Genomic DNA, 13,474 nt, shown 5'->3' on the forward strand with positions numbered 1-13,474 from the left:
ACGGTGAATGGAACATAATCTATATAGCATCATTGCTGCTTAGATAAACAAAGCCTTTTTTTTTTCCAGGTAGAGAAACTGGTCAATTACTAGATTTTGAGGGAATAATGAATCAATTTACTAATATCTGCAATAGTGAAAATGTCATTACATGGTCTAATAATTTCTGTTTCAACTTCCACATTTTTATATTTGCCTACTCCTCTGCAAGAATGCACTTGTTTGTTACTGTAATCTGTAATGCTATATTATGCTAAAGTTATCTCTTTAGCATGACTTTAGCACCTGGCACTTTACTCTTAAGAACACCTGTAACAGGGGAGGTGTGGATGATGTTCAGGGGCACTCCTTCAATGAGCTTTGGAATTGATCCCTGTTGTAATCCTTTATGTTCCACACTTCTAATCATTGAAAATAATTTTTGGCAATGACAAGTGATCAATGATCAGAAAGGGATGCAGACCATGCCTGGAGGGCAACGTTGTAGTCTGAGTTAGAAGTAATGCCATTATGAAAATGTTGGTCTTTCATGTATCTGGGCTTTCAAAACCACAGAAAAACTTTTCAGCAGAAAGATGGACACCTGCCACAGATAATGAATGCAAAAGGTGATCAAATTTTCTCTTAAATCTCTGGGCTTTTTGTCCCCTTCTGAATAAAAAAAGTTTTATTCTAGTAAGAGAACTATTAATATGTTCCCTCTGTCATTTATATTACTCTCTCTCTTCTTATTGCTTTCCTTAGTGACACTTATTTTTAGTGCATGGTTTTTTCTCATGTTTTCCTAGACTCCTCATTTTTGTTTTGCTTGGTTTGCTGCTTTTTAAAAAAAATTCTGCATTCTGTGCATCACAGAAAAGTCAAACCCAATTCTCTACTTTTCAGAAAAAAATATTATGATTTTATCCCTTCTTAAATTAAATGAAATTGTTGGGAAGAACTGGGTCAGGAATCCAGAATGTAGCATATATTTTTTTATACCTTTAGGCCAGTTTTGGATGCATATATTGAAAAGTTTTTTTGCTCTGTTGTGTAGATAGATCATGCCTGTCAAGGTAATCTTTTTTTTCCTTCTTTTGATAGTCCATATTCTTGATAAAATTGACAACAGCTGAATCTTTTTGATAACTAGTACAGTTTGCACTACAACTAATCTGTTTTCTGCTAAGTAAACATCTGACCTAAACATTTTGAGCAGAGAAAAATTATTTTAATGATGCAATGCCAACACAGCACTTAAATACATCATGGGCAGTTTTAAAAAAGTAACCAACAAATCAAAGCAGAAATTCTTATATAAAACCATTTGACCAAGTCCTTCATACACAATATATTTATTATTTCTAAAGACAGTATCAAATATGGTATAACTGAAAAATATTAGCTGAATCATTCAATGTTTTCTCTTCTCAATGAAAGCTAATATTGTGCCTTATTCTACAAAGGAAAATTTAGTTTTTGTTTAACTTTAAAAGATGTGATGGAAATACTAATCAGCTATTAAGTGACATGCAAAAACCACTTTAGAATACACAGAATACCATCATGAAGTAATAAATTAGGATTTAAGATTTCGTATTCATTTAAGCTTACCTCTTCAGAGCCAGAGCCAAAAATCAGCAGGTCAAAAGGTATTGCAGCAACCATGTCAATTAGGAACCAGCCTTTGAAGTAGTGAATTGCTATTTTTGCTGGATCACTTACCACTTCTTCATTTTGGTTTACATATGTTGTTCTGAAGTTTATTAGAATGTCAATGATAAACATAATATCCACAATTAAGTCTACAACATTCAGTGGGCTGCAGGAGTATCCACACTCTCTCCTCTTCCGATCCTCACTGTCATTGAGAAGGAAGGCAGCAGAGTAAGGAGTGAATATGGCAGTGTATATGACCAGCAACAAAATGAGCCAGTCCCAGACGGCTTTGAAAGGACTGTAGTGCAATATAGTAAACTTGTTGATGCGAGGTGTCTGGAGTTTATATTCTGGTAGAACATCAGCCCCTAAGGATAGAACCTAGAATAAGAAATGTATCACATCAATAATCAGACACTGTATCTACTTCAACTTCCAGTAAACATGGCAAATACAGGACAAAAAGTACTTCATTGTAGTTTTAAGAATTAAGCTTAAATTACTTAGAGTTTTGGCAAGCTAGATTTCTGTGAAATTCGTGGTGTCTGCCAGGTCCAATAAATTCATTGACAATTTTGCACAGTAGGTTTATTCTTGTCCCCTGCAGCAAACATTAAGAAGCATATCTTATATCCGTAAAATCTGCATTATTAAGCATGTCATGAAATTCATTTATCCACCACATGATAACCTTGCCAGCCTTCTCAGGGCCAGTGAATGACTTTTCTTGCAGTGATGTAGTGTTTTTCTCCCAAGGGAAACCTATTATCATTGGCTTACATTCTCTACAAAAGAGTTTGCTCTCATTAGAAGGTGTACACAACCAAAAATTAAAAAAAAGTCAGAGAAAGATCTGTTAGTGTCCTTGACATCTATCTACACTTTGAGTTTTGTGGTATTAGAAACCTTCATGCACAGACAAATTACACTGACGCTATAGTTCTAGTTCAGCTAAAGGTGTGACAAAGGAGACCACAGGAGTATTGCCTTTTCCTCCACTTCTACTTTTGTCAATGCCTAAACCTTATTATTCCTTTAAAAGTATGGATTTGTTATCTGCTGGTGTTATCTAAGTTGGATTTCAATTTTATTTGGAAGGATTATGTTTGTAAGCACTGCTTAATTTGCTGGCTCTGGAAGCTGAAATGTTCGCTTTGTTGCAAAGAGCAAGCATTGTGTGAGCACCAGATAAAATGAATTTCCTTTGGCTGCTCTTTCAGTCTGACTGAATTCTGACACGAAGGAACAAAACCTTTAAAGATCAAAAGGTAAATTATGTTTTGTCTCTATTCAGTGTTTGGGATTGTCAGCAATGATGCTAATTATTGCCTTCTGTGCTGCAAATGATCTCCAAATCCTATGGGACTCAGAACACCATTTCATTTTACACAGACTGGTGAACAAACATCAGATGGTGACAACCTTCAGTTATTACTCAGTTGGGCAATATTCATGTTAATGAAATCGTATGCCCTTTTCCCACCAGTTACTTCAGCTTATTCCTTATTCTCCTGCTATTTAAAAACAATTCTATTTAAAAAAAATAGGTTACTTCAAAAGCTATTAAAATGAATAATTCTACTCAAATGAAATGATGATTGGAAGGGGATATACCTTTTCAGTTATATTGCCTGCTTTTATTTGCTTTTTTTTACAGTTAGTAAAAAATACAGCAAATACAGTAAATACAGTAAAAAATACAGTTAGTATTCTGGGACTTGAGATTTCAGTCCGAGATCAAGATTGAGGGAATCCATGCTTCTCAAACATAATCTTAGACAATTCTAAGGGTCAGCACACTCTTTTCTGTTTAAATTTTCAACAGAAATTGTTTTATAAATCTTAGATCCTATCTCCTTAGTAGTAGAAGTGACACGAATCTTAGTCAAATTCTACTCTGAAAATGTTGTGAGAACATGAGGGTTAATAACCACTCTTCTTTGAACTTGAAGAAAGAAGTGATTAAGTCATCCAAAAGAATATGTGCTAGCCTCAAGCAGCCACCAAGCACTGGGCTGAGCACTCTGCTGATGTAGAGGCAGTTCATCAATTTTTTGTATTGTAACTAAGACTTGCACTTAACTAATGGTGCTGGCTACTTTTTTTATGCATTAAACACATTAGCTGACAGCAAGTTGAAGCATTGTTAGTCTCTTAGGCAGTCTTAATATTTTTAGTCCCCCACCTGATGAGCTGACAAGGTTTTCTTAGTATTTGAGAACAGTGAGTATTTGTGCCAAGTGAACTGCTATTTATAAAATTTATATCACTGTTCTGCAGGATTTTCAGACAATGAAGAAAATGGATTAGGCAACAAGGACAATAAAGCTTACTTCACATGTTTCTTTCTGTTGCTTGAAAATTCCAGGCACTCTGCTTCATTTCAGAACAACGCATAATGTAAGTTGGACTAATTCCCCTGAAATCTGACTCCAAATCTAATTTTAACTACATTTATTCCTAAACTTGTTTAAACTGAGTTAGGCAAAACTGGAGTTTAAAAATCCAAACAATTGAATAAAATGAGGGAATAACAGTATAAAAGTGATCATACCAGAAATGCATCCAATTTTTTTTGGTGATAGTTTCTTGGACACACAAGACAGGAGAGGCTGAACTGATAGTTGTGAGTTTCATATTCATAATGTTATATAGAACTTTACATTTCTGCATTGCTTACTCGCATGCAATGAGAAGTGAAAACAGACACTCATGTAACTATTTTGGTTTTTGTATCTCGAGAAAGATGTGACTTCATTTCTCAAATAAAAAAATCACAGTTGCACACACACAAAAAAGGCAAAACACATTATTTAGTTTTATGTTAGCAGTTTCAATAAAGACTCATTGAATATGAGATGAATTTCTCCTTTTTCTTATTGTGTAACATGCTTGCAAAGCTTGGGTACTGACGTTGGCCAATTTTGGCCATCTTAGCTAGGTGGAAGACTTCAGTCTACTTAGAAATTCATTCAGAAGACCTTTAATATTTCCACTTATTTAAAATAGATATAATTCCCTGTTAGTAAAAAGAAAATGTATTATCTCTTCTGGACAGTAAAACTCATACTTTGGATTGTAAAAGAGGTAGCTTAGGGAATAAAATATTTTTAAGAGTAAGAAATGTGATTAGGACAAGATGGAAGTATTGCAGTGTTAAAACATCTTTGAACCTTCGGATTTGACATCTGCAATTGGTTTTTCTCAAGAAAAATTAGGAGTATTCAAACTTGATTAAATACCACCTCACACTGGCTTTCCTGGGGAAAGCAGGAAGATATTTATAACTGGTGTGCTTTACAAGCAGTATTAGGTAATAGGATTTAATCTATTTAAAATGAGACCATTTCAAGGCTAAATAAACTTTACTATACTTTGCCTTTGAGTAAAGAACTCTGATATAAAATTAAACTTTTCTGTGTATCTCATTCACTGTTGAAGTAGCACTGCTGCAAGTTAGAAGACTTCATTCAAACTCATTTTTGATTCTGTGAATCTTGCTTGAGGTGTTTCACAAAGACAGGGCTGGTAAACACCTTCTACACTTTTTAGGTTCATGCACTCACATCCTAAAATCACAATTTCAAGGTGGCATTTATTTTAGGAGAGCTGCAATCAGATACACAGAAAAATATGGAGTGAGATCAAAGCAACTGTCATAAATTAGCACAGTTTTAGATTTTTATTTCTGAACAGTCTGGTAGCTTTCAGTTCCTCAAAGATATCAGTAGTTCACAGAAATTGAAAGAAAATATATTTAAGGACAATGAAAATTTATTATTGGCTGCTGTTATGTTAAGCAAGAGGACAAAGGAAGTGTAGGTACCAGAGATGTACCAGGGGGACTATCAGGTGACAGTGAATTAAAAAAAAAAAAGATTCAGTAAGCTTTATCACTTTACACTGGGTTACACTGTTCATGGTGTAATCGTTTTTTGGGGCAGTTCTATCTTTTTTTCCCTCCAGAAAACCTGCCTGGTACCAGCTAAAATTTCTGGCCTGTGTTGTGTTTTAAAGATCTTGTTTTGCATAATGTTTTTTAATGAAGTTTCAAAGAGCCAAACTGGGCTGATGTGCCGTGCAGTACATTGGCCATATGCTTCACTGTGTAACTGGATCGTGTAGGGGACTCTTGCTGTAAGCTCTGCAGTATCACATGCAGAAACAGTATTTGACCCTTCCTCCCCATACAGACTCATTTATAAAATAGAATATGTAGGTGAAATGTTATACAAGATGTTGGATGACCTGTGAATTTTACTCTGGTGACTGTTACCGAGTTTCTCAGTGATCTTAGGCAAGCTGTTGTTTAATCTCTCTAATTTCTGTCACGTAAAGAAAATAATATTTACATCTGGAAGTATCCTAAAGGATAACAAGCAGAAAAATTTCATAAAAGCTACTTTGCAACAGCAATGAGCTCTCAAAATTCTTCTCTAAATTTAGTTTATTATTTTTATTTTTTAAAATTAATTCACACAAATATTTGTCTTCTCCTGCACCAAAAGAAATGTGACTAGCAGATCAAGAGAGGTGATTTTCCCCCTCTACTCCACTCTCATGAGACCCCACCTGGAGTGTTTCATCCAGCTGTGGGGCCCCCTGCATGAGATGGGCATGGTCCTGTTGGACCAAGTCCAGAGGAGGCCATAAAGATGAGAGGGCTGGAACACCTCACTTATGAAGACAGATTGAGTTAGGGTTATTCAGCCTGGAGAAGAGAAGGTTGTAAGAGAACGTATAGCACCTTCCCATATCTAAAGAGGGCCTACAAGGAAGTCAGAAAGAATCTTTTTGCAAGAGGAAAAGGAGGCATGGTTTTAAAGTGACAGAAGACAGGTTTAGATTACATGCCAGGAAGTATTCTTTACTGTGAGGGTGGTGAGTCACTGGAACAGGCTGCTCAGAGAAGTTCTGGTTGTCTCATCCCTGTGAGTATTCAAGGCCAGGCTGGATGGAGCCTGAGCAACCTGGAGTAGTGGAAGGTAGCCCTGCCCATGGCAGGGAGATTGGAATGAGATAATCTTTATGGTCTCTTCCAACCCACACCATTCTATCACTCTGTGATTCTACTATTCAAACTGTAGTTTCAAGACAGTCTGAGAGACCCATACTGCTATCACATGTATATTCATCAATTTTGTTCTGAGGCATTTTCATTCTAAATTTATTAAAGAATGCAAATGCACACAGTAAAACCCAAAGACCTAGAAACAAAGAAGAATAATAGCATATGAATAAATCATAGCAGAAATATTAAATGATTAATGTCACCATGCATTGTTAAACAAGTGTTTTTGTCAAACCATTGCATGGATTAACAGTATGGTTTCCTGGTTATTCTACCACTTGATGAGAGCAAGTCTAGGACAGGGTTGCTACATGCTGCACCCAGGCTCTTTAAGTGACTGTAGAGCTAAGTAAAGCACATGAACATGGAAAAGAACCAGGAATCATTCCCATTGCATTCAAGAAGCACTGAACTCATCCCACTAACATATTACAATTGCATGGACCCAATGCAAAATGAAAGTTATTCAGAAAATATTGGACTTTTTCACCTCTTCTAAGAAGTCACAATATTTTTTGTGCCATGTATTTCCAAACCAACAGAAGATAGGTGACTAATTTACACTCACAGAAGAATATGTAACATATTCACAATCTAGGTAACACCTTTCATCTCAGAAAGAAGTACATCCAGAAAATTTGAACAAAGAGCAATGTTTACACTTGACAAATATCAAAAGAGGTAAAAGGGCTTGAGTGAAACTCAACAGTTTTAAGGTAGATGGACACAGATATCTGTGTGAAAAGTAGATGTGGAAGTTTGATGGTTGCAAACATTAATAAATTAAATGGTACTTTGCTATGTCTCATAACCAAGTGTGCCTCATATGAAGTGTATGTATATTTAAATGGTGTAGTTCTTTCAGTACTAAATACTGTTATGTCACTGCTGCTTTTGCAACAGATGAATTAAAGTAAATCGTACTGACAAGGTTAGCTACTGCATAGCACCTTTCATGTTAAGAGAATTTCATAAACATTTAATAAAGTTCAAACTATAAATATAGTCCCAAATTACTTTGAGAACTTTAAAATAAACATTTATCTCATCCATAAAACATCTTGTGTAAAACTATGGAAGATAGTACCTGTTCAAATACAATGTTCAAATATTTATTTCTCGGAAATACTACATGACATCAAAAAATATTATTTTGCCAGTGTGTTGCTGCACTCACTCCAGCAGTAGTCCAATGCTAGGCACACAGCCCTGAGAACTGAGTGGATGATCACTCCTGCATCTTTAAGCCAGGAAGGATGTAGCAAATCTAGAAACACATAAGCTCCTCATCTGCTGAGAGACTTGAATATCTACTATTAATAGTGATTTAAGGAACTCATTGTATAAAGCATATTCAACATCAAAATATGAAATTACATGAAAATGCAAAGAAGAAATTGGACCAATATAATTGTATTGTAAACATTATCATAGCTAGTGTAAAAAAAAGGAAAGAATTTGGAACATCTGTCTCTTTAGATCTAATCCAAATGCAAAATACCTCTTCCTTTTTAAAACTAGTTTTGAACTAATTTTCAGATCTTTATCAACAAGGCTAACAACAGTGTTGAACAGGAAAAACTTGGAAAGAAAAAGAAATGAGAAACATAAATCAGACTTGTAAGCAAAGGCCATATTCTTGTAATTGACGGTTTTTGTCCCGACCTTAAATCTGAATGATAGAACACTCAAAATGAGGCAGTATTGCTTCAGCTTTAAAATGATTTTAACAGATTTTATGGAAATTTCTTCTCTTGAAGTAACCTCTCACGTCTCTCTTTTCTCCTGTGTATTAATTCTATTGAAGCTGCCAAGCTATAACTAGCAAGTACATCTCTTTACTTTTCCTCTCTATTCATACCATTACCATGAGACATCTACAGACTTGGACCTCCTAAGGAGATTTCTGAAACTAAAACCAACTAAAAATAAATATTACACAAGTATTAATGAACAAATGGAATTCGAATTAACATTGACTTTCTGATAGTAGGCATTACCTAATTTCCCCAAAAGACTTTAATGGATTTTCATATTTCAGTCATCTTGATGATTGTCTTCCTTATGCAGACATGAACAATTAAGAAGATTACACCAGTACTGAAAGAAAGCTGAAGTGCTCTTGATGTGGTGCAAACACAGTATTACATAAGGCTTTCATATACCAGGTTTACAAGGTATTTTTACATGTAAAAGATATTTTTACATGTCTTTCAAAGGACAGCTACCAAAGAATATCTCCTGAAATACTAATGGTGGGGAATGTTAATAATACTTGCCTTCCTGTCTTACTCCCTTTGTATTTATTAAAGTATTATTATTATGGAAATATTATTGCTATATATTATAATACAGCTATACTATTAACACAGCTATACTATACTAAATACATCTTTTTTACAGCTAAAGGTTTTAAAATAGTGTAATGTGACTGTTTGTATATAATGCTGAATGCTAAAACACTCTCTGTGAGACAGTTTGTAGTAAAGTAATGAGGTCTTATACAGAAGGTTTTTAATTTTTTTTTCCTACATCCTTATATTCACCAAATGTAATTTTAGGTAGATATTGAAACAGAACTTCTGCTAGTAGTGGTGGAACCTGAAAATTCAAAGATTATCTGAGTGTATTCTAATTTTTTTTTTGTTCCTTATATCAATCTGTCACTACAGAAATTTGTTTGAGAGGAAAGGGACTTCCTCGGAGTGCTAAGTGTCTTGCTGAGGCCATGAAGGGCTGAACTTTCATGAAGTTATAAAATAATTATATATCTTATTCAGCTAAACATATTTACATACACAGCAACCAAAAATCTTCAAATAGTTAAAGAAAGTTATGCATGTCCTGTAATCAAAACAGTAGAACAGCCTTTTTCTTTTGTTTGTTAAGTAAAATTTTTTGGATTTCAGGGAAACAATACTTATTGGATATTACCATCAAACAAGACTCTTTCACCAAAATTGAATATATGTAATATCTCTAACCTATAATTTATTTTTATTAAGCTAGATATTAAAAGTGAGGAGGTATTTTTATAGTTCATTTTCCATGAAAATTTTAAGAAATGGTATGTAATCTTAAACCTCAGGAGCCTCTTCCTGCCACTCAGTACATAATTACTTTGACATTGGTGGGTAATGCATTATCAGAGCAACACTTAGATTTACTAAGCAGCACATAGATTTACTAAGAGCACTTTACTGCTCTTAAAACTGAAATTAGGGATATATAGATTATTAAAGAAGATATTGTCAAAGAAGATATTGACTTCTTTTAGGAAAAGCTAATGACAGAATATGTATTAAAAGTTGTGTAAGCCTCTTAAAATTCACTATGACATAATATTTCAGAAGAGAGTAAATGCTATCCTTCAACATACTAGTGAGTTTGTGAGTTATTCATTGCTCTTCTGGCAACACTAAGCTTCTGACAAGCATTTATATGTCTGAAAACAAAATATCAATGGTTCAATTTCTTATAAGGACTTAAATTATTGTGCGGTTTTTAGTAATCAAGAATATATTTTCTATCATCTGTTCATAGTGTGGGAATTAAAGAAGCAGATTTTGTGCTTGTTGATGTTATGTCATCCTTCTTAGTATATTTATGAAAAAAGCATTTTTCATTATTATACATTTTGACTGATTTGCTGGATGACAAATAATTTGATTGAATAAAGAATAGCATAAAAGCTCTAAGAATTTCAGAAGTGCATGGAGAGATAATGAAGTAGCTGCATTCATAGTTTGGTTCTATGATTACAGTACTTACTGACATAACTCTTAGGAGTACAGGAGAAAGGAAGAAAAGATCCTTATGCATATCTTCATATTTAACTTTTAGTTTCATGGTAAATATTTTTCCGTAATACACAAAAAAAGCAAACTTTAGTGCCTAGAAAATCTGCATTTTGTAATTAGACCCCATAGTGTTTAAAAATGTATGAACTACAATTGAAACTGTTCTGGTAGGGAGAAAAGCTTACTTTAAAAAATACCATCTTCCCTGTGGCTCTCCTTGTTTATGCCTAATGGGCACATCCCAGCCTTGTTCACTTAAAGAAGATATTTAGGCTTAGCATTCTGCCCAGGTTGCCCAAGTACTGCTCTCAATACCACTTTCAGAAAAGTTAAGTGCATTACCCAAACTTCTATATAAAATTTGGCCATCAATATTTTAACCAAAAAGCCATTGGCAAAGGTAGATGGAACAGATTGCACACATAGATACAGACAATCTGATGATAAAAATTACATTTCTTTACTAAAACCAACCCATAAAAGCACGATCCAGATTTTTAGGGCCACTCATTCAATTAATGCTGGTTAGGCATAGAAAAAGGGTGGATTTGTGACCATGGAGAAGTGAGCAGACAAACTTGCCTTTGCTCAGCCAGTAGCTGGATCTTACATTAGACACTTTTATTGTTTTACAATGCAAAAAATTATTTTAGTTTGGGGGAATTGTGGCAAGACATGGTGTGATTTTCATGATGATACTAAATACTCTGCTATTTCAACAGAAACAACAATGAAACAAAAATAGCATGGAATCAGTGAGACAAAAGTAAGTCCTTGAAAAGCTCTACCTGGCCTGTGCTATGCTAAATGAAGCTCATGTTTTGGAGAAAACAGGAGGTTTTATTTATGGGTTTAATCAGTGTCCTGATTCTGGCTACGAGAGAGTTAGTTTTTGTTCTTAGTAACTGACACACTGCTCTGTTTTGGATTTAGTATGGGAATAATGTTGACAACACACTGATGCCTTGGTTGCTAAGTGATGTTTACCCTAAGTCATGGACTTTTCAGTTTCCCAGGCTCTCTCAGTGAGCAGGTGCACAAAAAACTGGGAGGAAGCATGGGCAGGACAGCTGACCTGATCAGGCCAAATGCATAGTCCATGGCATAGAACATTATGGCCAGACTACAAACTGAGGGGAATTACCAGGAAGACAGACTTATCATGGCTTGGGAATGGGTTTGGCATCAGTCAGCAGGCTGGGAGAAATTGCATTGTATAACTTGTTTTCCTCAGGCCTGCTTTCCCTGTGTCTCTGTCTCTCTCTTTTTGTCTTCCTCCCTCCTTTTGTTTACAATTGCTATGAGTACTAGTATCACTCCTGACCTTCACCTCCATCCCGCTGAGGGTGCAGGAAGGACCTGAGCAGCTGCTGTATGATACTTTGTCGCCAGCTGGGGTTAAACTGTGACAACCAGGGAGATATGGGAATCTTTTTGGTGCTGCTGCAGGCACTGAAAGTTCAATCCAGTGGGAAAAATGCCTAGAATAGAAGTCTGTAAGCCTTGATGCTCATTGTTTTCTAGATATATTGACAAATTTATCACACTGTGCAAACTGCAGTTTCCTTTCCTTACTGGATTTTGTGGGTGTAAAGAAGTGAGAAAACAGGCAGCACAATATATCTGCAAATAACTATCCTAGACAAAACTTATTTTTCAAGCTTTTTTTGAAAACCTGTAAGGCGACTAGAGTCTGCATCCTATCCTAACAAAATTTGCCAAAATAAATTAGCTGGCCTCTAACAAGTTCTGCAGAATGGCCGTGATCCACAGGCTCTGATTTTTTTCTCGATTCCAAACCCAGCAACTAACAGCATCAGAGACTAAGATGCAGCAAAAGGTGTTATTCTCATTTGGTTATAGTCTTCCACTTGTAACTCACCTACAAACCCAGTGAAATTAAACTTCCTTGAACAGAACAAATTGGTACAAATGTGAGCCCATATCACTCAGAAGTTATTTTGCTTCAAAAGAAAGATTTCTTCATAATTGATATAATTCATTTAGAAAGTAGAACATTTTCAAAGATGGATACTTAGAATAGAAAAAAAATACAAATCTGTGAAATGAAGAACTTTTCTTCCCATTTAATAAATGATTCTCATTTATTAGTAGTAGTATACTTCACAGTCTGTCTGAAGCTGAACATACCATTTCATGCCAGCTTCCAAGATATTGAGTAGTTACTGGAATTTCCATATTTAAAAAGATGCTGCCTTAATGTAAAACTGGCAATTCTTTGAGTAAAAAAAGAAATTTTTATGTTTGTAAATGAACCTAAAGTATCTTAAGGACAATTTCACCATGTGCTACAATGAAAGATTTATTCAATTGTCAAAGAAAACTAGACTTGCCCAAGGTAAATAAAACATCAAGAAGAAACTCTGGGTTTTCTACGTAAGAATATCAGGTAAATATTCATATAATTTCAGTACTTTATTTCAGATAGATTTTATTTTATGCTTTGGATGGTGTTAGAGATTGAATGTTATAATTTATGGCTTAAACATCTTCATGAAGGACTTTGGCCTATTATATCAAAACTGTACTAGAAAAGCTGCAGAGAAGACCACCACACCCTGAATAGACCTTCTGACTGAGGGCCAGAACTACTCCTTGATGAAGACAGTCACTCGGGTCTGGGCTAGGGGGGGAAGAGTACATTCACAGCTGGATGAAGTTTAGTACCTTCAGGGTGGAGACCTCAGTCTCAGGGCTATCAGCTGCCAGGCTCAAACAGACCCTTGCACCAGAGGGTGTGGGGAGACAGGTGTTGGGTATGTGGTGAAAAAGCCTCTGGTCAGAGGCAGTGAACACCCATCCTCCACTGTGCAGAGCTCAGCTGTGGGGCTGCTTCACCCTGGGAAAAGCTGCATCCACATGAAGGACAGCAGAAGGGTGTCATGGCCCATCAAAGGCCTCCCCCAAAGGGGTCCCCAGACCCTGCACCAGAGCACTGCAACAT

At 35.4% G+C, this 13,474-nt stretch overlaps 1 protein-coding gene across 5 annotated transcripts in view; it reads right to left on the reverse strand.

The window, feature by feature from the left end:
• Positions 1–13,474, reverse strand: part of KCNH7 (potassium voltage-gated channel subfamily H member 7) — a 208,537-nt gene that overhangs the window by 39,198 nt on the left and 155,865 nt on the right. For all 5 annotated transcript variants that reach the window (XM_038141938.1, XM_038141939.1, XM_038141940.1 and 2 more), the window contains one exon: positions 1,594–2,019. In XM_038141938.1, the coding sequence (XP_037997866.1) occupies positions 1,594–2,019 (426 nt within the window). The remainder of the gene's footprint in view (positions 1–1,593; positions 2,020–13,474) is intronic.

This window comes from Motacilla alba, chromosome 7, assembly GCF_015832195.1.
Source record: "Motacilla alba alba isolate MOTALB_02 chromosome 7, Motacilla_alba_V1.0_pri, whole genome shotgun sequence".
NCBI classification, from domain to species: domain Eukaryota; kingdom Metazoa; phylum Chordata; class Aves; order Passeriformes; family Motacillidae; genus Motacilla; species Motacilla alba.